This window comes from Scomber scombrus, chromosome 4 (genome assembly GCF_963691925.1).
Source record: "Scomber scombrus chromosome 4, fScoSco1.1, whole genome shotgun sequence".
Classification (NCBI taxonomy): domain Eukaryota; kingdom Metazoa; phylum Chordata; class Actinopteri; order Scombriformes; family Scombridae; genus Scomber; species Scomber scombrus.
Window position 1 is genome coordinate 10001021 of NC_084973.1, and position 22474 is coordinate 10023494.

At 41.0% G+C, this 22474-nt stretch overlaps 4 protein-coding genes across 4 annotated transcripts; 3 read left to right on the forward strand and 1 right to left on the reverse strand.

Moving 5' to 3' along the window:
- The first annotated feature begins 318 nt into the window (after positions 1-318).
- Positions 319-2475, forward strand: dgcr6 (DiGeorge syndrome critical region gene 6). Its single transcript, XM_062417879.1, has 5 exons — positions 319-667; positions 793-953; positions 1112-1212; positions 1305-1445; positions 1614-2475. Exons 1-5 carry the CDS (start codon positions 564-566, stop codon positions 1689-1691), a joined length of 585 nt encoding a protein of 194 aa, XP_062273863.1. The 5' UTR covers positions 319-563; the 3' UTR covers positions 1692-2475.
- A 2044-nt stretch (positions 2476-4519) lies between these two features.
- On the forward strand, positions 4520-8399 carry slc7a4 (solute carrier family 7 member 4). Its single transcript, XM_062417747.1, has 4 exons — positions 4520-5501; positions 5647-6350; positions 6555-6663; positions 8182-8399. Exons 1-4 carry the CDS (start codon positions 4520-4522, stop codon positions 8397-8399), a joined length of 2013 nt encoding a protein of 670 aa, XP_062273731.1.
- Positions 8400-16569: 8170 nt separating this feature from the next.
- On the reverse strand, positions 16570-16821 carry ccdc157 (coiled-coil domain containing 157). The gene has a single exon (XM_062418236.1). It carries the CDS (start codon positions 16819-16821, stop codon positions 16570-16572), a length of 252 nt encoding a protein of 83 aa, XP_062274220.1.
- Positions 16822-16944: 123 nt separating this feature from the next.
- sf3a1 (splicing factor 3a, subunit 1) lies at positions 16945-22084 on the forward strand. Its single transcript, XM_062418204.1, has 16 exons — positions 16945-17000; positions 17116-17194; positions 17906-18015; positions 18113-18320; positions 18412-18669; positions 18760-18834; positions 18926-19076; positions 19169-19365; positions 19476-19593; positions 19692-19999; positions 20103-20348; positions 20434-20641; positions 20764-20915; positions 21364-21465; positions 21551-21622; positions 21734-22084. The coding sequence occupies exons 2-16, from the start codon at positions 17147-17149 to the stop codon at positions 21833-21835; spliced, it is 2355 nt and encodes a 784-aa protein (XP_062274188.1). The 5' UTR covers positions 16945-17000; positions 17116-17146; the 3' UTR covers positions 21836-22084.
- Positions 22085-22474: the final 390 nt, after the last annotated feature.

A 22474-nucleotide genomic window follows, 5' to 3' on the forward strand; every position in this document is an offset into this window, starting at 1 on the left:
AAATGTCCATTGTTAAATAAATATCATGGAATAAAGGTCTTCACAGCCGCACCTGCTGTTATTTTTTTTCTACATTTGACATCTCTTTGTAGGCTAATAGACGTAATTGCCATTTTAGATATTCTGTTTTACTAATTTATAACACCTTACGTGTATGGTTTATGGTTATACCTGAAAGACATCAGCTTCTTCTTTGGTGCAATGCACCACCTGGCGGGAATATTGAGCTACTACACCACCATTTTATTTTAAACATTACAGACAGGCATCTTGACAGCCACCAACAAGGGGTCCTCTATAGACAGAATAGGAGCTAAATGCACCGTTACACCTACAGCTGAAAAAACAATCATTTTCTTACCATTAAGTTGGTTTAGTAGCTATAACTGTGTGTTGTTAATTTAAGAAGATCATTAGATGCAGCCAACTCTTCGCCAGGTTAGATTTAATTATTTCTGAGAAGTTTTAAGTATAGTTGTTAAACTAGCCCAACCTGCTATTGTTTGCTAGCTGAATGTATTGACCAGCGTCCTGGTGCTGTTTTCATCTTCCCAGCTGAGGGCATGGATGGTTATCCTGGAGTAATTGGTGGTGATTCTACCAAACATCAAGAGAGACATTACTACCTGTTATCAGAGCTGCAAACCTTAGTCAAAGATTTACCAAGGTAATGTTTCCTTAGCGTCAGGGAAGACTCCTTGGCTGACTCCAGAGTATAAATTAAATGTCTCTGTTTTGTATGTGTGGTCGTTTTATAACTGCATCTTGATATTGTATTTCTTCCATGGGTAGCTCCTTCCAGCAGCGCCTGTCCTACAACACACTGAGTGACCTGGCTCTGGCACTCATCGATGGGACAGTGTATGAGATAGTGCAGGGGCTCCTGGATATTCAGCACCTGACAGAGAAAAATCTGTACAACCAGAGACAAAAGCTGCACTGTGAACACCAAGGTTGGTGCTCCACGAAGCGAGTTTCATGCCTGTTATTGTTATAACTGTGCTGAGTAAAACTGGGAAACCCCTTCAAATAAGGAACCATATTAAGTTCCAAACCTGCACCTGCTCAACGTTAATGTGCTGCCTGCTTGACTACTTTGTTTTGTGTTTAGCACTGAAACAGGATCTTGCACGGAAGCACAAAGAAGCTCTACAGTCATGCAAGTCTCACAACCTTGCGCTCCTCAAATCAAATCATCAAGCCGAGCAAGAGGTAAGGCGTTGATACATGCTTAGTGCCTAAAATGGCTGTGGTTATTGCCTTATGCTTTTTGGTCTTCACATAGTTTTGTGTTATGTTGTCAGGCTCTGGAAATCCGTGTACGGGAGGAGCAGAGAATGATGGATAAGAAGATTGTAGCGGAAATTGATCAAAAAGTGATAGACCAGCAGAACACCCTAGAGAAGGCTGGAGTCCCTGGGTTTTACATCACCACTAATCCTCAGGTTGACCTCTGAACCTGTTTAGTCACTATAGTTAAAATGCATACTGAAACCCCAAACAGTAGGGAAGCATTGAAAACATGCATTTTATGACACAGACAAATGTCCAGCAGATGGCAATGTCCTGTAAATCCAAACTAATTGCTCTTCAACTGTTTGTTGTTATTTCAGGAGCTGACAATGCAGATGAATCTACTTGAATTGGTGCTGAAGCTTCAACAGAAGGAGTCGCAGTCTGGTATCCTATGAGAGAAAGACTAAAGGGAGAAGGAAATGCATACAATGGTGGAGGACGGTGTACGCTCACATTCCACTGACTGTGAGATTCAACATGTTAAAGAAGTGTTTATCACTTGTTGTAATGAGTGTAATATTCAACCTCACAATCTGTTTGTCTCAGGTTTACAAGTAAGACATTATATGTTCTTTAAGGGGGGCAAATAGTTGTGACAAAACAGAGTTTAAAGCATGTATATGTCACACATTGTGAAATTAGTTTTGCTGGAAATACCTCAAAGACATTAATAATGGTGAGCACTTTTGAGCACAGTAATAAGAGAGCAGGTGATGTGTGTGCATGGGGACCCAACTCTCAGCAGCAATACTATACTGACAACAACATTAAAGCTGAAATGTGTAACTTTCCATGTTTTATTGCTCTCTGAAATGGTGAAAATGCAAACAAAGAAATGTGAAATGCCTTTATTGTGTATTTATTTGAACTGTGTTGTGATATGTTTACTTCACACTTTTTCTGATATTGGGCTGCTTTATTGTATATATTATTTTTCATCTGTTCAGTTTGTTTATAGTTGTGTTGAGACTGTTGGGCAAATTAGTGGTTGAGCTAACCTCAGTTTATTTACATTTACATTGTTTTCAATGAACAGTTTCCCCCATAAATATACACATTTTCAGTATCAATCAGGATTCAACCCAAGAAGCAGAGAAGGAATATACTTTTAATACATGGTTTGTTTTTCTTCTGAATGAAAATTATGTTATGTAGTGTTGTTTTTCCATCACATTTATATCTATTTTCATTAAAACAAACGTTTCAAAAGTGGCTGTCGTTGTGTTTTGTGAAATTCAATAACATAATATCTTCATGTATCTCTGTATTCACATCATTGTGGTCCAGACTGCCCTTCCTGGCTTCTGATCTCATTCCAACAGCAGGTCCCTTTTCACATCCATCTTCTTTACACATTTTCATGGTCACCTAAAACAGGCTCCATAGTCAGGCACATGGCCACACTGTAATTTACTGTGTCCCCATTATCCTTGCTGCCTCTTCAATCTCCTGGCAGTGTTTAATGACTGCCCCATGGTCTGAAACAGTGATCAAACAAGCCCTCGCTTAAGGTTTATTGACACTGAAGACAAGTAGGCCTCCCTCTGTTTGATTCTGGTTTAGTTTTTTATTTAATCTATTCGCCACTTTAATTATTCAAATAAATTGTCTTTTTACTTGAGCTGCTTACTTAACTAACACATTTATGCTTGTGATTCTCAAACATGTTCACATTTATATTCACATAGTCTGGGTCCGGGAACACCCTCTGCATCCCCGGCTCCACACACGCCCCTCTCTGTTAATGGATGGGGCGCGGTGGGGAAGTCCCTTTCAGCTGGAGCAGAAAGGTGACTGTGCCTTTAAGAAGCAGTCCAGGCAGTGCATGTTGGTTTTATTCCTCGGCGCACCTTCTGCTCCATCATCAGACGATGCACCCCGGCAACTTCTGTCAGCAGCGGACCCGCAGCACAGATGGGACACCCTGAACAACAACGGTAAAGCGATTATAGTATGTATGATGTTGTAAATGCCGTTTCTCCTCTTGTGGTTACAAAGGGAATCTGGAGAGGGGGGGCACACACACCTGACATACGGATGCAACATTTCCAGTACATCCTGGAATAAGCTTACCTACTGCACTAACGATCCTCTTTTTGCGTTTCCATTTTGTAATGAATTATTAATTTGGCATTAAAAAACGATGCTTAATCTACTCGTCGCTTATCGTAGCAAGGGATATATCACAGATAGGCTTTATACTGGATATGAATAGGCCTGTGTAAATGGGTCGTTTTAGTTTGTGGTTGTGGTTTTATTTCTAGAGGGGAATAAAGCGTTACGTAATTATAACCGAGGCATCCTGTTGTCGCCATATGCCTATCGAGGGTAGGGATCGGATGTTGCACTGCCAGGAGGATGGTAAGTGGAGTCCGGCCTTATTGTTAGCAGTCAGGCAAATCATTTAAAAAAAACTAAAAAAAACATGATCTAGCCTACATCAACTATGTTCCTTCATTTTAGTTAGTTGGGTTTTTGTGTTTTTTTTACATCAGCGCATCCGATGCCTGTTAGATGACGTGGACTGGCCTATACTGAGTGATGACTGTCCGCTTCCACACGTTGCAACACCTTGATGGATAAACTTTCAGTGGTTCGTTGCAGACCACATCATTAAATGGGCCTGCTGACTGTGTGTGTGTGTGTGTGTGTGTGTGTGTGTGTGTGTGTGTGTGTGTGTGTGTGTGTGTGTGTGTGTGTGTGTCATTTAAATAAGTAATTGGGATTTATTGTGCTGCTATTGCACTAAACTTAACAACATTTAGACGTAATCTTTGGCACTATTGCATGAAAGAAGTAAGGTGATCATTTTTAACTCAATTAGTATTTCCGTAAAAGGTTGAAAGACTATCCTGTGGCATTTGTACACTGACTCTCCTAACATTCACATATGTCCATCAGTCTCTGCCCTACCCTGCAGTCTGCCAATCCAGCCAAACAGCCAGAATATGAACATCAATTGCATAAAGTCTAACCATCATTCTGTGGATACTGAGTCAAATTTCAAGTAGAATTCATAAACAGGTCAAACAAGTCAGGCCACATAAACCAGCACCCTTCCAGTTTTTCCCTTTTTGATGTATAGCGATTTACATTTGTCAATATTGAGCTTATGCTCTGTCTGTCTCTGTCTTGCAGGTCAACTTCATAGGATGGTAATGGATCCAGTGTGACTGTTACAATACTATACTGCCCAGCTGGCCTGTCTAACTCTACTGTAGCTATGGCAACTTGTTCAAGAGGCTGTGCACCAGCGGTGCGCCTTTGTCAGAAACTGAACCGACTCAAGACACTGGATGATGACATGATGGCGACGTCGCTGAAACGCTGCCTCTCAACCCTGGACCTGACACTGTTGGGTGTTGGGGGCATGGTGGGCTCTGGGCTCTATGTCCTGACAGGCACAGTTGCTAAAGACATGGTTGGGCCTGCTGTCATCATATCCTTCATTTTTGCAGGATTTGCTTCTTTATTGGCTGCCTTTTGTTATGCAGAGTTTGGAGCACGCATTCCCAAAACAGGATCTGCCTACATGTTTACCTACGTCTCTGTGGGAGAGGTCTGGGCTTTTCTAATTGGTTGGAATGTGATTCTGGAGAACATGATTGGTGGCGCTGCTGTGGCACGTGCATGGAGTGGTTATCTAGACTCCATTTTTAACCACGCCATCCAAAACTTCACAGAAACACATGTTATGCAGTGGAACATACCCTTCCTTGCCCACTACCCTGATCTACTTGCTGCAGGGATCTTAGTAGTTGCCTCGTTCTTCATTTCCTTTGGTGTTCAAGTGTCCTCTTACCTCAACCACATCTTCTCCGTCATTAGCATGGTTGTCATCATTTTCATCCTGGTCTTTGGCTTCATGCTGGCTCAACCAGAAAATTGGAGCGAGAAAGAAGGGGGTTTCGCACCTTTTGGATTGTCTGGAATACTGGAAGGCTCGGCCACGTGCTTCTACGCATTTGTGGGCTTTGACGTGATAGCATCCTCAAGTGAGGAGGCAAAGAACCCACAGAAAGCTGTTCCCACTGCCACAGCGATCTCCCTTGCTCTGGCAGCAACAGCTTACATCCTGGTCTCCACAGTGCTCACACTAATGGTACCCTGGCGTACACTGGACCCCAACTCAGCTCTGGCAGATGCTTTTTTCCGTCGTGGTTACAGTTGGGCTGGAATTATTGTGGCAATAGGCTCCATCTGTGGTGAGTGTCAAACCTGTGTTGAGTATTACAATTAAAATATCTGGCATACTAACATTGCAGTGCATTATGGGTAGCAGAGGTACTGACTACATACTGCAACATTTTGACCTATGTTTTTCTAATGACTCTCTGTTCCCATTTCTAGCCATGAACACCGTGCTGCTCTGTAATCTCTTCTCCCTCCCTCGGATTGTGTACGCCATGGCAGAGGATGGGTTGTTCTTCTCCATTTTTGCACGGGTCAATCCTGTCACCAAAGTCCCTGTTAATGCTATTCTGGTGTTTGGAATCCTCATGGCCACCATGGCTCTCATCTTTGATCTGGAGGCCTTGGTTCAGTTCTTGTCCATCGGTACCCTGCTGGCGTACACCTTTGTGGCAGCTAGTGTTATTGTGCTTCGCTTCCAACCTGACAAAGCCAGCTCCAAGGGAACTGCTTCTACATCTCCCAACCCCAACGCTGAGCCTTCACCTGCTCCCTCAGAGTCTCAGACCATAACTGAGGACAGCGGGGAGCTGAAGCAGTATGAGTCCTTTTCTGACAAACTCCAGTTGGTAGAGAGGCAGAAAAGCGAGCGCAGAGGGGTTGGGCAGCTGAGGGCCTACTGGGAACCGTACCTGGGCAAGCTGCTGGGGGACTGTGAGCCGGGCGAGGTGGTGGCCTTCTGCGTGCTGACTCTGATAGTGAGCTCAGTATCCCTCTGTGTTGTGCTGGAATTTGGAAGTAACCAGCTGCATCTGCCGCTCTGGAGTTTCACAATGCTGCTCGTGATTTTTAGCTTAGCTTACGTTATCAGCATGGCACTCATATGGGCTCATGAGCCGCAAACCAACAGCAAAACATTCCAGGTGAGCTCCTTAATGATTTTAACAACTATTATATAACCTTCAAATTCAACTGTGTGTAATATGGTGATTGAATGTCTCTGTTTTTCACTAGTAGTTTGAACCTCACGTGAACGCCAATTTATTTGAAAGCAAATGTGATTGCTATGTAAACTACATGATTGAAAACTGTGATTGGATTATGATTGAAGTTTTATTGTTGTATAGGTACCTCTGGTTCCATTGACTCCAGGTGCCAGCATCCTCATTAATGTGTTCCTTATGATGAAGCTCAGCTATCTCACCTGGATTCGATTCACTGTTTGGATTGCCTTAGGTAAGAATGCAGAAAACATGGTGGCACCAAAAACCTCAGCTTTTCTCAGAGTCTGAAACATATTCCTATGAAACAAATACATTGGTTGCTGAACATAAAAAGCACTGGGTATACAACTTCCTCGTTACACAAACACCATGTTTGTAGTTGTTAGGGTAATTTCGGTTACTCAGGGACAAACTAATCCACTGTGCACACATGATGTGAAATGAATGTTATCTCAGGAAGTCGTTTGAAAACACTGCCATAAAACATCCGTCCACTGTTTCCAATGAACTTAATGTACTTAATTATATTACATCATCAAATTAAACATTTTCTCCTTTCTTTAAGAGGGCAGAGAGGCATTTCTCTTCTGTCAGCCACCATCTTAGGATGTAGATGGTGGTCAAACAGCGTTAACGTCCTCTCAACCCGGGGGGGAGGGGGGGTTACTCTGGGGAGACACGATTAGCTTAAGGCTTCTCTGGACCAGTAAACCATTTAAATACAACTGTCAGACTGCAGCAAGTTAACAAGATGCACACTCATAGAATATTACACCTGACAGGTCCTTAGGCTAGGTTCTCTCTCTCAGACCTCCTTTTCCCTAGAGAAAGGAATGACCAATTACCTTCCATAATGGCAGCTGGTGGGGAAAAAAACAACTTTCTGAAGCATGGGATTTCTTATTTTGACTCACAGTTTAGATGGAAAGAGTTAAAGCCAAGTTATCAATACTACACCAAAGAGGATAATCCACAATAATCACATGTCACATGAAACTTTTTTTGTTTAATATAATGAAGTATTGGATTTCATTGACAACAATAAATGTGAAGCTTTAGACATATTGAGGGCTTCTGAAATAGTATTGTATTGTATTGTAATTTGTATTACAGAAAGATCAACTTAACTTATAATATCAAAGCTATTAACCTGCAGTGTTTATATGGATTACTCAATCAAAAGTCTATAGATTTTGCCCATTTGCTCATGTCATTGGTAAAAACAATGTTAAAGGCTGGTGATTTTACATATTTTTCTTATTGTCAATAAGTTGCATGTGTAGACCCAAAACAAAAAGTAGCTCATCTTACTTACAAGTATTGTGTGTGTATCCAAAGTCTGATATATCTTATTCCTCTGTGCGGTAGACCATTGTTGTTGTCCTAAAACTATTAAAAGCATGTTAATGAGCCACGCCACTGCACTAAGTGACATGTTCCATTGTGACACAGATGTAGTTCATTAGAAGATATATAGAAAAGACTAATAATAACATTCACATCACATCACATTCTCAGTGTCCAGAGAGTAGTTCTGTGTAAGGCAGACACCACTGCATCTGTTTACAGAGCTTAACTTGCTTGTTGTGATACATATAACAAGTTCTTTGAGAAATTTACAAAGTAGCACTCCCTGCACATGAATTTTGTTGACAATAAGAAAAATATTGGAAATCACCAGCCGTATCATTTCATAGAAAACGTAACATGATATTGCACATAAAAGTGATTCATGGTGTCCTTTTCGCAGGTCTCATTGTGTATTTTGGCTATGGTATCTGGCACAGTAAGGAGGGCATGCGGGAGCTGCAGCCCTCAGACATGGCTGCCCGGTACGTGGTGCTACCCAGCGGCAGCCTGGTAGAAACAGTACAGTCTGTCCAGCCCGATGGGCAAGTGGATACCTCGGCGCACCACATCAGCCCCTCCACTACCCCGTCAGCTGAAGAGTATGCTGGAAAGAGATGATTTGTGAACAAACAAATCCATTACAACTGCCTGGTATTATCTGTTGTCTCACACTCATACGCTCGAATAATACTACTGTACTCTCTGTATCTCACTCCCTTTAGCGTGTGACTGGCCTGCCACAGTCTGTACTTGTCGCTCTGCAAATGTATACACACCACAGGATGGGATGCACGCTCTCTGTCTTGTTGTGAAGCATATTTGTATATCTTGTAATACTCCAATGTACAGTAGAGAGCTTTTATTACTGTCCTGTAACTCCTAGCATCAAAATTGTGATACATCATTTAAAACCAGCTCTTTTTCTTGCAAACTTGCCAGTTTGTCAAAACCCACGTGGTTGTAGGTTATATATGGTGCTTTCTTTGTGACAACTTTTAGTTAGGCACACTCAGTGGATGTTTTTTAAATTTTCACATGGATCTGGACCTGGAAAATCAATATTCACCAAAAATGTGATTGGGTTGTTAAGTTAGAGGACATTTCACTGCATTTTTGAAGATATCATCTTTGAGTGTAGTGAGTAGTCATGTGTTGCACGTTTTTTAATTAAGCAGAGGAATGCAGACTTAAGTGGATTTACATTTTTGCCTGTTTCTCAAACTCCCACCCAAAGCCTCAGGAGAAACTGATCGTTTGGATCCTCTTAGTCCATCTCTTCTCTTTGGTACTTAGGGACTGCCCTGCCTATAGTGGCTTCTGACAAATCGTCTAATCCACTATGCTAACCTATGTATTTATTTTTCTATTATTACCATTCATATTTTTGCTTTTATACATACATCTTTAGCTTTGTTTTTTGTTTTTCGAGTTTCTTGTCCCTGCTGCTGCTTGATTTTCTGTCTTTGTTATATGAGTAAGCTCTATGTTATGCATGTACTTCTATTTGTCTCCTTAGGTCATTTGTGCTAATTGACAGGACAACATTTCAGTGGTTCACTTAATCTTCTTAATCTCATCCCATGACCCTGTTCTCTTTCGTGTCACTAATTTTGCCGTTTTTTCTCACACAACTTTAAACAGCAGCCCTTTCCCCTCTATCCCTTATAGTACAAGATTAGATGTAAAAGCACATTCTTGAGCTCTTATATTATTATCACGTGACGTCGATCATTTGATTATTGGATATATAAAGCAAGCACAAACTTTGCAGGGTAGAATATTGGCAGACATCAGTTGTTATGTTAAACCTGGGATGTGCTTCATCTCTCTGAGGCCTCCGTAATCCCAGCAGATTTGTGGCGGTCCCTGTCGCCAGTCTGTGGCTTGACCTAGATTAGAGAAAGGCACACATGTGAGAACTCACTCATATTATACAGATAACATTCCCACAGCATTCATTCGCTAACATAAATGTCAACAAACACAAGGGTTTAATCTCAATTCCAAAAAAACCTATAAAAACTACTATAATGCTTTATATGTTTTTGTTGATTTCAGGTTATGTTTGCATGTGTTACATATGAAACCGATGGCCTTAAATGTATGTTGATCAATGCAGACTGATTTCCAAAGTTCAAGTAGTCTGTCCTGATGTTTTTTTGTTAGTTTTTCTGATAGCATTTCTGATTTTATTTCACTGTCAAAAAAACTCTTATACAGCACTTCATGATTACTACTTATTAAAACCAAAACACAAACTTGGAAGAGAATGTACCGTACAAGGCGTTTTGGCACAGTTACAACGAGGCGTCAGGTTCAAGAGAATTTTGTACAACTTTGCACACTGTTTGACTACTATTGTCGGGTAGTTTTGTGTCACAGTTAATGCTTTTGATGTCAGGGCCCAGTGAAGGATGTTAATACTGTGGTGCTTTTTTAAGCTGAACATTCACTGTCTTTTTGTGCCGGGAAGCACAGTTATAAATGATCCGGTTCTTTTCTTTCTTCTGCATAGTATTGTATTCTGTACTTGCACATTACAGTCTCAATCTTTCTGTTATCGTGTATGTCTGTATAACTTGCAAAATATTGTGTTATCAGTGAAAAATAAATGTTTTGAAGCAGCATTTACATAAATATCGTGGAATAATCTGATTGCAGTATGCTCGGGGGGAAAAGTCTTATCCTTGATGTAGGTTTGAGTTGGTGGTTTGGATTTGGCTGAAATAATGAAGTACACATGTACGCATATAGTACATATATGTATGCCATCAAAAATAGATAGAAACATAACCCTGATAATACCTTCTTTTTTTCAAATGGCCTAACTTATCTATTCTCTCTGCATTACACAACTATTGTAGAATAGATATGACTTGTCTCATGTCAAATCCTCTCTTTTATATAATGAGGAGTGCACATGTAGTCATTATGAGCCAGCTTCTCCTGATTAACATGGCTAAAAGCTATAGGTGATTTAAATTAATCACTTTGTCAACCATAGTACTGATGTAATGTTCAACTGACAGCTATGGCACTGTGGGAAAGAGCTTAAGACTAACTTCAATTACATGCTTGATGACACAACTGTATAGTTAACCCAATTTAAGGATTAACCCTCAGGCCATCACCACGACATGATAGATCAGGTGTCCATTCAGGTATCATTGGTGAGTGCTCAGAGTGTTGATACTAAGATGATTGGTAATATTAATTAGGCATTGACAGTAAGGAACAGATTCTCATTTTCACTATCTGTCAGCAAATACATGATGAAATTTGTGTTTCACTTTAACAGCTCAACAACAGTACAAGCTAAGTCTCTCAGCCTCTCTATTAGACTCATATTACACAACTGAGCTCATGGCATCTCAAATTACCACTGGGAAACAAAAAGCACTTCATGATGTGTGATGCAAATACTCAAACGACAGGCATGCCTCGCAGTGACCACAGTATGTGTGGTCCTGATCTTGGTGAACTAATGAGGACTTACTGACAGATTATCTTGGTCGGACTGAAATAAAAGTCTGTAGGGATTCGACAGTGCATGAATCCTGCAGAGCACTCGCGTTGCCATGGAAACCCCCACTCCCCACCCTTGTGAGATGGCACCACCAATCTATCAGCGCATCTGTCCCTGTATCATTGTTTGTGTAACATTCAAGGTTGTACGAACCACCTATTTACTCAATAGCATGTGATGTGAAGGGAAATCATTCAGATCTATCCAGGTTTGTTTGAGAAGCATATCATAAATCCATAAACCTACAGACGTGGCTGAAAATATTGGTACCCATCCACCTTTTTAAGAACAACTAAAGTTTCTCTGTATTAAGTTGAAACTACAGAAGTAGGTGGTATCCATCATTCTTTATTTCACATTGAATATAACTGACACTTTGCTTTTGATTTACAACTTTTTATTTAAAATTATAACAAATGAAAATGGCATGGCCAAAAATATTCTTACCCTTATATTAATATTTTGTAGCACAGCATCTGGAGGCATTAACTGCAATCAAGCGCTTTCTGTAACTCTGAATAAGGTTTCTAGAGTGGCAGTTTGGCCCACTCTTCTTGAGCAAACTGCTTTTCTTTCCACATATGTTCAATGGGATTCAGATCAGGGCTCATAGCAGTTTCTTTCCCTCTCATCCATTGTTCTGTTCTGTATGTTTGGTTATGTTTGGTCGGTTGATGCATGTTTGGGGTCAATATACTGCTGGAAGATCCATGACCTGCAAGGAGGAAACAGCTTTCTGACACTGGGCTGTATGTTTCACTCCTTGATAGTCTTCTTCCATGCACACGTTCAAGGCACTCAGTCTCTGAGGGAGCAAAGAAACCCCAAAGCATCACTGAGTCTCCTTCATGCAGTGTTTTTTGACTGAAGGCTTAATTTTTCTTCTGTAAATATAGGGTTCGTGTGATTTACCAAAAAGCTCTAATTTTGTATCATCAATCCAAAGCACATTCTCACAGACGGACTGTAGCTTGTCAACATGCATTTTAGCAAAGTCCAGTTTGTGGGGTTTTTTGTGTCTCCCTCTTAAAAAGTTGAGTCTTCCTGAGTCTTCCACCATGGAGCCCATTGTCATCAAGACAGCAATGGATGATGCTACTTGAAACTACTATACCCTTAAGTTAAAGATCAACTTGGATCTGTATTAAAGTTTTCCTTGTTTTTTCTCAACCATTTAAGCAATCCTTCTGCTCAGTCTGGGGCCAATTTTCTTCGTGTAACCACATCCAGAGATGTGGGCTACAGTTTAATGGGCCATAAACTTCTCAATAATATTGGCAGTAGTGGTCACAGGAACATCAATCTCTTTGGAGATAGTCCATTACATTGACCATGCTTGGCTATTACCTTTTTCTAGTGTTTTCAGACCACTCTCTAGTTTTCCTTCTGTTTTCCATTTTCAATGTGGTACACACTCTGGTAACAAACAGCAGGGAGTAATTCTCTCATTTTAAACTGGTTGCAAGAGTGACTATCAGATTGAAAACACTTGTGATACTAATTAAAACACAACAGTCTGCTTAAAGTATCACTACAAATCAATTATTTTATTACAACTCCTAATTACCAATAATTTTGTCCAGGCTGTATTGTAAAGTGTCTTTCTTCCACTGCAAACCAAAGATCGACATGCGTTGATAATAAAAGATCAACACTGCTCGGTGCAAATGGTGGATTATTTTAATAAAAGGCAAAGGTAGCAATTATTTTGGACATGTCTGTACTATGTGATAGTCTTTGATGACACAATTAATAGCAGTATAATTGCATTCTTCTTTTACATATCTATCAACATTAAATTAATTATAAACTTCAATGCAGCACATCACTACCAAACATAATGAGATGTAATAGTAACAGTAGTGCACTCTGATGGTATAAAAATATGCACCTTTTGCATACTGACACTGTAAAAATGATAAAAACAGAATGGTATGAACATGAAATAAATAAAATTATATGGCAATTAAATCTAGGTAAAAACATTTTTAAATTAAAAATCCAATTCATGTGCCAGTTGTTGCTGTGTTCTTTCTCTCTCTGACTTTTTTAAATGTATTTACATATTAAGGGTTTCATTTTTTCCTTTGATTAAAGCTCCTGGTTTGAGAAAAGAGAGAAGTCCTGTGTGCTTTTGTAGAGGTTTTAGCAGCAGTGGCGCTTGTGTCGAGGTTGAGGGTTTGAAGGTGAATTTGTAAGGAGGAGGGGGAGGCAGCAGTTGACATACGATCCTCTGACCCAGCTGACTCCAGACCACTTTTCCCTCCTCTTGCTTCCTTAACTCTGTTACTGTATCCCAGCTGCACTGCACTCATGCTCTGCCTGTGGTGTGATGGAGAAGTAGCACAATACCAGAGATATAATATGATAATAAATAATTTATAAATTGTGTGCTTTTGGTACTTTTGTTAGAATATACTTACAATTGACTCTGTGTCATTTGTGTCAGGTGATTTTGTTGCTTTTCTACTGGTGTGCTAGGTAGAGAGAGGCTCCATGTCTGCTGAGGTGAAGTTTCCTGTCAACAACAACAGAGCAAATGAATTTTAATGTAACTTACAATAATCCCAACACAACATAAAAAAATTTAAAAAATGTAGCAGCTAAATGGACAGTTCATGCATATGTAATTCACACATTTCTGCCCTACCTTGACAGCATTATGTTGTTCTCGTTCCCTCAGTTTCACAATGCTGCCGTGCAGAGCAGCATTCTCCTGCTCCAGAACTCTTATTCGAATGCAGTTTGCCTGCAATTGTTGCTCCATATCCAAAAGCACATTTCCTGTACCTTGTAAAAATGCAAAGAGCAACATGATAACATTCAACCTGTCCAAAGTAATCAATAAAGAGGAAATTGGGACATGACTGGATTCTTTTCCAAATAATTCATGCAGAATCACTCTTGAAGCTTACCTTTCTGCTAAAGTGTGAATGTGTGTATTTAGGGACATTTCAATTCTGTCAAATTAACACAGAAGATTCTCTGTGTATTCCAAAATCCACAGACAGCTCGTGCAGAGGAAGGTAAACAGCAATGATATGTAAACATTTAGACACACCTTCCCATTCCCTTGAATGAGAAATGCCCAAACTTTTGACTGGTATTGTATACTCAGGTAAATTTTATCGTGTAAAAAGCTGTTGTAAGACAGAGGAAATATTTGCCTACTCTGTGGTTGAGTCTGAGCCGGAGGGCTGAGCTCTGGGAAAGCCACCAAAAACCGCTCCCTCTCCTTTAAAGATTGCACATATTCCTTCAGCTCAGCCACATTGTCCTTTAACTCGCCCACGTGTGTTTCTAATGTCTGCTTCTCCTTTTGGAGCTCAAAACACAGGTCCTGTTGGAAAGAAGCACCACAGAGTGGGTGACTAAGTTTTAGAAGGTTATATAAAATAATGGGTGTTGGGTATGAAAGAACTCTGGTAAACCTGTTGTCGGGTGAGTTGAGCCTGCAATTGTTCCTTCTCCTCCGACATCCGCTGCAGCTGATTGTGCAGGTTGAGCTGTCTCTCCTCACTCTCTCCCAACTGCTTCTGCAGCTCTTCACACTCTTCATCGAGAGCATCCACTCTCCCTAACAAAGATTTCTGCTTTGTCTGCATTGACTGGAAGCACAGTGAGAAAACAATAACGCCCACATAAATCTATTTGTAAATGGTTATGTGAATCATTTACTGGTCTCAACAGTCAAGGTCTCAAAATGAATACAAGAAATAATATGATGTTAGTCGTGACTGACCTCCTGCTGACGGCAAGCGCTGTGGTACTTGGCATTCTCTTTGTGAAGAAGTAGCTGAGTTTCAGAGATTTGACTCTCTAACTGCTGGATCCTTTCATGAAGTTTACAACAGGCCTCTTCCTCTACATGCAAGGCCCTCATTTTCTCCTGCAGATCATTCCTCTCACACTCTGCCACAGAATAAATGGCCCATCACACATCATATCAGTTTATTTTGTGTGTATAGTTAAGGCAAGGGTTTTAATTCAACAGGCTCCTGAAAAATATAAACATTGTAAGAAGCATGACAAGATGGAAAACTGAAATCCTTCACGTCCTCACCAAGTGCTTGTAATGTATCTTGTTGCTCTGCTACTTTTTCTTTCAGTCTGGAATTACTCTCCTCCAGGTACAAAGTTTCTGTTACGGAAAAGAGATTAAGCATACAGTATTAAAAGTGATTTCAATGTGTTTCCATTATATTTATTTGTGAGTTTACTGCACCTCTTTTGTTTTGCTTTTGCTCCTCTCGTAGCCTTTGTTCTGTTTCTTTCACGGATCTCTGTGCTTTCTGCAGCGAAAACCCCAGCTTAACCATGCTGGATTGGTGATTTTCCACTTCTTGCTTTCGCTCTTTCTGTGCTCTTTCCATATGAGACCTGAATCTCTCCCGATCTGCTTCTGCTGCCGCTAGTCTTTCCCCAAGAGGCTGTACCGTACCCCGCACATCTTGTAGATGTTTTGCCAGCCGGCGCATGTCTCTAAGCTGCTCATTGGCCCATTGGGAAACATCACCTGCTGTCATTTGGCCCAGCTCCAGAGTGTCCTCCACAGCTACTAACAGCGGCTGCAGTGACGAGGGCAGGCCCTCACTTTGAAACAGTTCTATCAAGGCATCTCCTGTCTTTCTCAACACAGATTGCACTTGATGACATGCATTGCAGGGGACGAGGGATGATTCGACTGTCTGGGAGCTTACATTGTGGTTGTCAGTTTTAGGGGAGCATGGTGTGCTATGAATGGGGCTGGAGGGAACATGATTCTCTGGGAGAAACTTGAAGGAGCTTGTTGAAGACCAGGCAGATAAGCAATGTGTGCAACTTTCACTCCTTGAGCTTATTTGGCGGGAGGAAGATGACACTGTCCCAGTATCACCACAATCAGACATCCTAATTTTTGTCTGTTTTTTTATGTCTTTGCAGATCCCCTGACAGAATAAAGAAAACATGCCAATAAATAATTAAATATATAAGTCAACGCAGTCACTCTTTTTAATTGTGTTATTTCCACTTAGATAAATACTATGTACCTACCATAATGTTTGAAAGCTGAACTAAATTACTCCAATAGTTTCTGACCACAAGACCAACTGACAGGCATCCTTTCTGCTGGGTCTGGTCTCTTTTGTAGTTGCTCCTCAGTTGCTCAACATAAGCATTAAAGCTTTGTATAAGAAGCAGCATTCTTGTTTAGGGAGAAGAGTGGGGAAATAAATTAGACTAAGACTTATTTCTGAATGTGATGTAAGATTCAGCTTTATTTTACCTGTCAGTCACCAGCTCCAATAAGACAATATGGGAGTGCTGATTGAATGCATCCTCTCCCTCCACGAAGTCATACTGCTCCAGCAGGGCTGCCAGGTCCAGGTTACAGGAGAGTTTGTCCGGGAACTTCCAGGAGGTAAAGTGGACCGGCCCGGTTCTGGAAAAGACGTCCAGAATGGCTCCTTGAAGGTCGACGAGGTCTTTCCGGAGACTATCGATGCAGTCTTGACGACCTAACAACTGACTCATTTCTGACAAGCTGGCTTATATTTGTTTTCTGCAAGTAATGGGAGTGAAGGTGTAGCTTGTTGACATTACGTCACCGTGACAACCTTAAAAAAGTACTACAACGCCCATGATGCTTTGCGGCTTGTTTCCGGAAGCAATACGTCTCCATTGAAGAGCGGGGTCAACGAAACCGCGACGCAGTAAGTATTCAACTACAACAAAAACAGGCGTTTAGCTGTGATTGACCGCTCCAATAACACATACATGAAAACATAAGTGTACCTAAAACGGGTATTTGTGGTTGGTTGTTTGCAGGTGACTTGAAGCTTGATACAAAGACACAGCCATGCCGCCTGGGCCTGTTCAAATTGTTCAGCCGGAGCCTGGCATCAAGGTAAGGCTACCGCTGCAAGCTAAAGTTAGCATGCTAGAAAACTCATGTACAATGAAGTAGTGTCCCATGAAAACTTTCATAGTGAGGTCTGTGTATTATCCAGATTATCGTGTTTTGGAAATAATATTGCTGTAGAGTTTTCTTACATGTTTTTATGCTTTAAATGCCAAGTTGTATTCGCCTTCATTAGCTTGGTGGTAGAGGTGTTAACGTTATTGAGTTTTAATATCTGAAGTTTTGAGTCCACACCTCAGCTAATAAAATTTAACTTAAGCTGTAAGTGTGCGGGTGTGTATGGTCTGTTAGAGGCTACTATTGGGGACAACATTTTAATACTTAGGATCACTTCATTGGCGAAGACCGTGTCCCCAATTGGAAAAGTTGTGATTTTTTTTTTTGTGTCAGTGGTTTAAGTTAGTTAAAGGGTAAGAGTTAAGTATAGGCAAGTAGCAGTCTATGTAATGTCCCCCAAAAAGACCACGACCTGATATGTGAGAATCTGTGTGATTTGGCATTGTAAGTATTTGTACTTGAAGGCTCTAGTGTTGATATTCAGTCAGAGATAACTTTGGGGATATGTGCTTATTTTAACATTGTCCTATTAAAGTTCTGTCTAAAAGATATTAATTTGCAGAGCTTGTTTTTTTTAAAAATTATATGTAAAAGCAGTCTTATATACTGTATCCTAACAAATGTAAATCTTGTCAACAGAATGACGCACCACCAGAGGAAACCCCTGCCACCAAACCCATCGTCGGTATCATATATCCACCTCCCGAAGTCCGAAACATTGTTGACAAGACAGCCAGCTTTGTAGCCAGGTTGGTTGCTCCAGATGTGTGAAATATATTTAATACAGCTGGAATCTACTGGTTTTTATGTCCTGAGAAAACCAACTCTTACCTTTTCATTTCACAGGAATGGGCCTGAATTTGAAGCAAGAATCCGGCAGAATGAAATCAACAATCCAAAGTTTAATTTCCTCAACCCCAGCGACCCATACCATGCCTACTACCGTCATAAGGTTAATGAATTTAAGGAGGGCAAAGCACAGGAGCCATCTGCAGCTATACCCAAGGTTATGCAGCAGCAGGCATTGCAGCAATCGCAGCAGCTCCCTCAAAAAGTAAGTCATTTCATTTCATTGTGCGATTACATTTGATTTGTATTCCAGTCATTATTTGGTGTCATTAACTATTTTTTCTGCTTTTCAATAGGTGCAGTCACAGGTGATTCAGGAGACAGTGGTACCCAAAGAACCTCCTCCTGAGTTTGAGTTTATTGCAGATCCTCCATCAATCTCAGCATTTGATCTGGATGTTGTCAAGCTGACTGCCCAGTTTGTCGCCCGCAATGGTCGCCAGTTTCTTACTCAGCTCATGCAGAAAGAACAGAGGAACTACCAGTTTGACTTCCTGCGGCCGCAGCACAGCCTCTTCAACTACTTCACCAAATTAGTTGAGCAGTACACTAAGGTGAATAACCACGCCTTTGTGATTTTATTTTCATTCTTTATTTTTGTTGTGATGTTAAACTATATTTTGTTCTTGTCTCTCAACCTGTAGATTCTGATCCCTCCTAAAGGCCTACTGACCAAGCTGAAGAGAGAGGCTGAGCATCCAAGAGAGGTTATGGACCAGGTAATCACCTTTAACTGTGATTGTTGCTCAAATGAGGCATTTAACAGCCTGTTGCCCATGTTAATCAGCTGTTCCACTGCACATCCACCAGGTGAGGTACCGTGTTGAATGGGCAAAGTTCCAGGAGCGTGAGAGAAAGAAGGAGGAGGAGGAAAGAGAGAAAGAGCGGGTGGCTTATGCCCAAATCGACTGGCATGACTTTGTAGTTGTTGAGACGGTGGATTTCCAGCCCAATGAGCAAGGTAATAAACCCACAGTAATTATAAGCTTTCAAAGTGCAAGTCCAATGTGTATAATTCATTAATAATCTCTATTTGTATCTGTATTTCCACAGGCCACTTCCCCCCACCTACCACACCAGAGGAGCTTGGCGCTCGTATCCTAATCCAAGAGCGCTATGAGAAGTATGGAGAGAGTGAGGAAGTGGAGATGGAGGTTGAAAGTGAGGATGACGATGATGACCGTCAGGATCGGAACGAAGGCCATCCCTCACAGCCTGATCAAGACACACAGGTTCAGGACATGGATGAGGTAAGAAAACACTGAAAAGAAAATGATCCATGGCAATTTTGTATTGTATTATTTATTGTTGGTAACTATAATTACCTATAACTATAATTTTCCTTTGCTGCTTTTTTCAGGGATCTGATGATGACGATGATGGGATGAAGGCACCACTGCCACCAGACAACCCGATGCCACCCCCACTGCCCCCAACTCCAGACCAGGTTATTATTCGCAAAGACTACGACCCCAAAGGTAACAAATGCTTCCTTGTAAAATACCAAGTCCAACTTGCCTCTCATAAGTTATTACTTTTTATAACATGTGTTGATCTCACACCGTCCTCCCCTTAGCTTCCAAGCCTCAGCCTCCAATCACAGCTCCGGATGAGTACCTCATCTCACCAATTACTGGTGAGAAGATCCAAGCCAGTAAGATGCAAGAGCACATGCGTATTGGTCTGCTGGATCCACGCTGGCTGGAGCAAAGGGACCGCAGCATCAGAGAGAGGCAGACCGAAGATGAAGTCTACGCTCCTGGTCTGGATATTGAGAGCAGCTTGAAACAACTGGCCGAGAGACGTACCGATATCTTCGGTGTGGAAGAGACAGCCATCGGTAAGAAGATCGGAGAAGAAGAAATCCAGAAGCCAGAGGAGAAGGTGAGTACAGCTGTGGGATTATATAGTACAAAAGTTACATGTAACTTGGTTTGATTTTTATTCTTTTGTGGTTTTCTGTAACTTTTTGTCCTTCTGTCATCAGGTTACCTGGGACGGCCACTCAGGAAGCATGGCACGTACTCAGCAGGCAGCACAGGCCAACATCACTCTACAAGAGCAGATTGAAGCCATTCACAAGGCCAAAGGGCTGGTGGGAGAGGATGACACTAAAGAGAAAATTGGTCCAAGCAAGCCCAATGAAATTCATCACCAGCCTCCCCTTCCCTCGTCTTCAGGAAATATGCTCAAACCCAGTCCTCAGATGCATGTGCCTCGCCCACCCTCCTCTGTAAGTTACTTGAAAAGCAGTTCATTCTTAATCAGATTAAAATATTTATCTTTATTTTATAACACACTAATGTGCTTGTTGACAGATGGCACCCCCAGTGCGCACCACTCTTCTGTCTGCTGTACCTGTAATTCCAAGGCCACAGGTGTCTCCTGTGGTGCGCCTTGGACCAGGACAAGTTTTAACGCAAATGCCTCCCATGATTCCTGGTCCTCGCATCAATGTGGTTCCAATGCCGCCATCAGGACCCCACATCATGGCCCCTAGACCACCTCCCATGGTTGTCCCAACTGGTACGAAAGTTTCCACACAATTATCACATTGAAAATAAATAACCCATGGTTAAGCAAATCAATACTTGTTACTTTTTTTCCCCCGACAATTTTAAATTAAATTATTCCCCTTCTACTTCCAGCATTTGTCCCCGCTCCTCCAGTGCCACAACCCCCAAGCGCTCCTGCACCGCCAGCTCACCCACCCCCACCTCATGATGATGAGCCTGTCAGCAAGAAGATGAAGACAGAGGACAACCTTATTCCAGAGGAGGAGTTCCTTCGTAGAAACAAGGTATGTTAAAGCAGTGATGTATTGAAAATTTGTTGCGTTGAAAATTAACCAATGCCATTTGTCCATTTCCAAAATGTATGATCTGCATGCAGACAAAATTCAAAGTACAGGATTGAAACTTTCTGCTGACCCCAAATTCATTGACAGATCATCAAATAAAATGTACTGATAGACAACAACTAATGAATGTTTATGAATTGCTAACGTCTTGTGTGTATCAGTAATAATTTATGAATGTAGAAATGTGTACATTTTCAGTTCTTACTTTTCGTCAGCCAGTCAGCATCTTTGGCAATAAATGTAGATTTACCTGTAATAAAAACAGTCAAAATACTGATTGGGTCTTTTAATACTTAAGTTCATCTAACTATCTTGCTGTAAGTTTCTCATTCAAACATTCTCAGTTTGTCATAACTTGAGCCTTCATTTATTTATTTTTTCTCTCCAGGGTCCTGTGGCAGTTAAAGTACAAGTCCCCAACATGCAGGACAAGACCGAATGGAAGCTGAACGGCCAAGTGCTGAATTTCACTGTCCCTCTCACAGACCAGGTATGTAGAACTTGCATTATTGTTTGTGTGTTTTTAATAATTGTAAAAACTGCCTAATAAATGTGTAAATGCAATGTCTCCTCAGGTGTCTGTTATTAAAGTCAAAATCCATGAAGCCACAGGCATGCCAGCAGGAAAACAGAAGTTGCAGTATGAGGTAAACTTTTCTTCTCACCTCATTGAAAATGGGACGTCATGTGCACATTTATGTTAATGAGTGATTGAATAATAATAATAATAATAATAAATATTTTTTTTCCACTTGCAGGGCATTTTCATCAAGGATTCCAACTCTCTGGCTTATTACAACATGATTAATGGTTCAGTCATTCACCTGGCACTGAAGGAGAGAGGCGGAAGGAAGAAGTGATCCCTGCACCAAGAGGACTATGATTTTATACCATGGATGTTTTGTCAATCCTGTCATGTCATTTTAATTTTCTGATATTATTCAAAATGATATTGTAGTTTTCATCCAAAATTGTGAGAAGAACATGTTATACTTAAATGTGACTATGTGCTAAGTATACTGCCTGGCAGGCATGGCTTTACACCATTGACTCAAATCTAAATTTTCTCCATAATGACTATTCATTAAATAAAGGAATGGAAAAAATCAGTCTGCTTTTGTCGTTTATGTTTTTTTATGTTCATGTTGATATTGAGGTTAAAAACTGGTGAATAACAATGTAATTAACAGAAGTGATGAATACTTTGATAGACAGACCACCCACTGCAGCAAAGGCGCAGAGTAAATACTGGAGTGAAAAGGACGTCTTGATTAAATTGATGGTGTACTTGGAGGTTTGCCCTGGAATACATTTTGGATTGGTGTTATTACTGGCATTTTTTTTATTTAGTTTGATGGATTATGGAGGCTAAAGACATGAAACTCGCAGCGCAGGACAGGAAGGCAATTTTCTCCAGATTTAAGATTACTTCCAAGAGCACCCACTAGGGGCGACACCACCATGAGTTTGAGCCAAGGCAGAAATCCAACCGCCCCAGG

Coding starts and splice junctions, on each gene's coding strand:
- dgcr6 (XM_062417879.1), top strand. CDS start 564: ATGGATGGTTATCCTGGAGTAATTGGTGGTGATTCTACCAAACATCAA. Junction 954..1,111: donor GCTGCACTGTGAACACCAAG/GTTGGTGCTCCA, acceptor TTTTGTGTTTAG/CACTGAAACAGGATCTTGCA. Junction 1,213..1,304: donor ATCATCAAGCCGAGCAAGAG/GTAAGGCGTTGA, acceptor TTATGTTGTCAG/GCTCTGGAAATCCGTGTACG.
- slc7a4 (XM_062417747.1), top strand. CDS start 4,520: ATGGCAACTTGTTCAAGAGGCTGTGCACCAGCGGTGCGCCTTTGTCAG. Junction 6,351..6,554: donor CCAACAGCAAAACATTCCAG/GTGAGCTCCTTA, acceptor ATTGTTGTATAG/GTACCTCTGGTTCCATTGAC. Junction 6,664..8,181: donor CACTGTTTGGATTGCCTTAG/GTAAGAATGCAG, acceptor TCCTTTTCGCAG/GTCTCATTGTGTATTTTGGC.
- ccdc157 (XM_062418236.1), bottom strand. CDS start 16,821: ATGAGTCAGTTGTTAGGTCGTCAAGACTGCATCGATAGTCTCCGGAAA.
- sf3a1 (XM_062418204.1), top strand. CDS start 17,147: ATGCCGCCTGGGCCTGTTCAAATTGTTCAGCCGGAGCCTGGCATCAAG. Junction 17,195..17,905: donor AGCCGGAGCCTGGCATCAAG/GTAAGGCTACCG, acceptor TCTTGTCAACAG/AATGACGCACCACCAGAGGA. Junction 18,835..18,925: donor CAAGAGAGGTTATGGACCAG/GTAATCACCTTT, acceptor CACATCCACCAG/GTGAGGTACCGTGTTGAATG.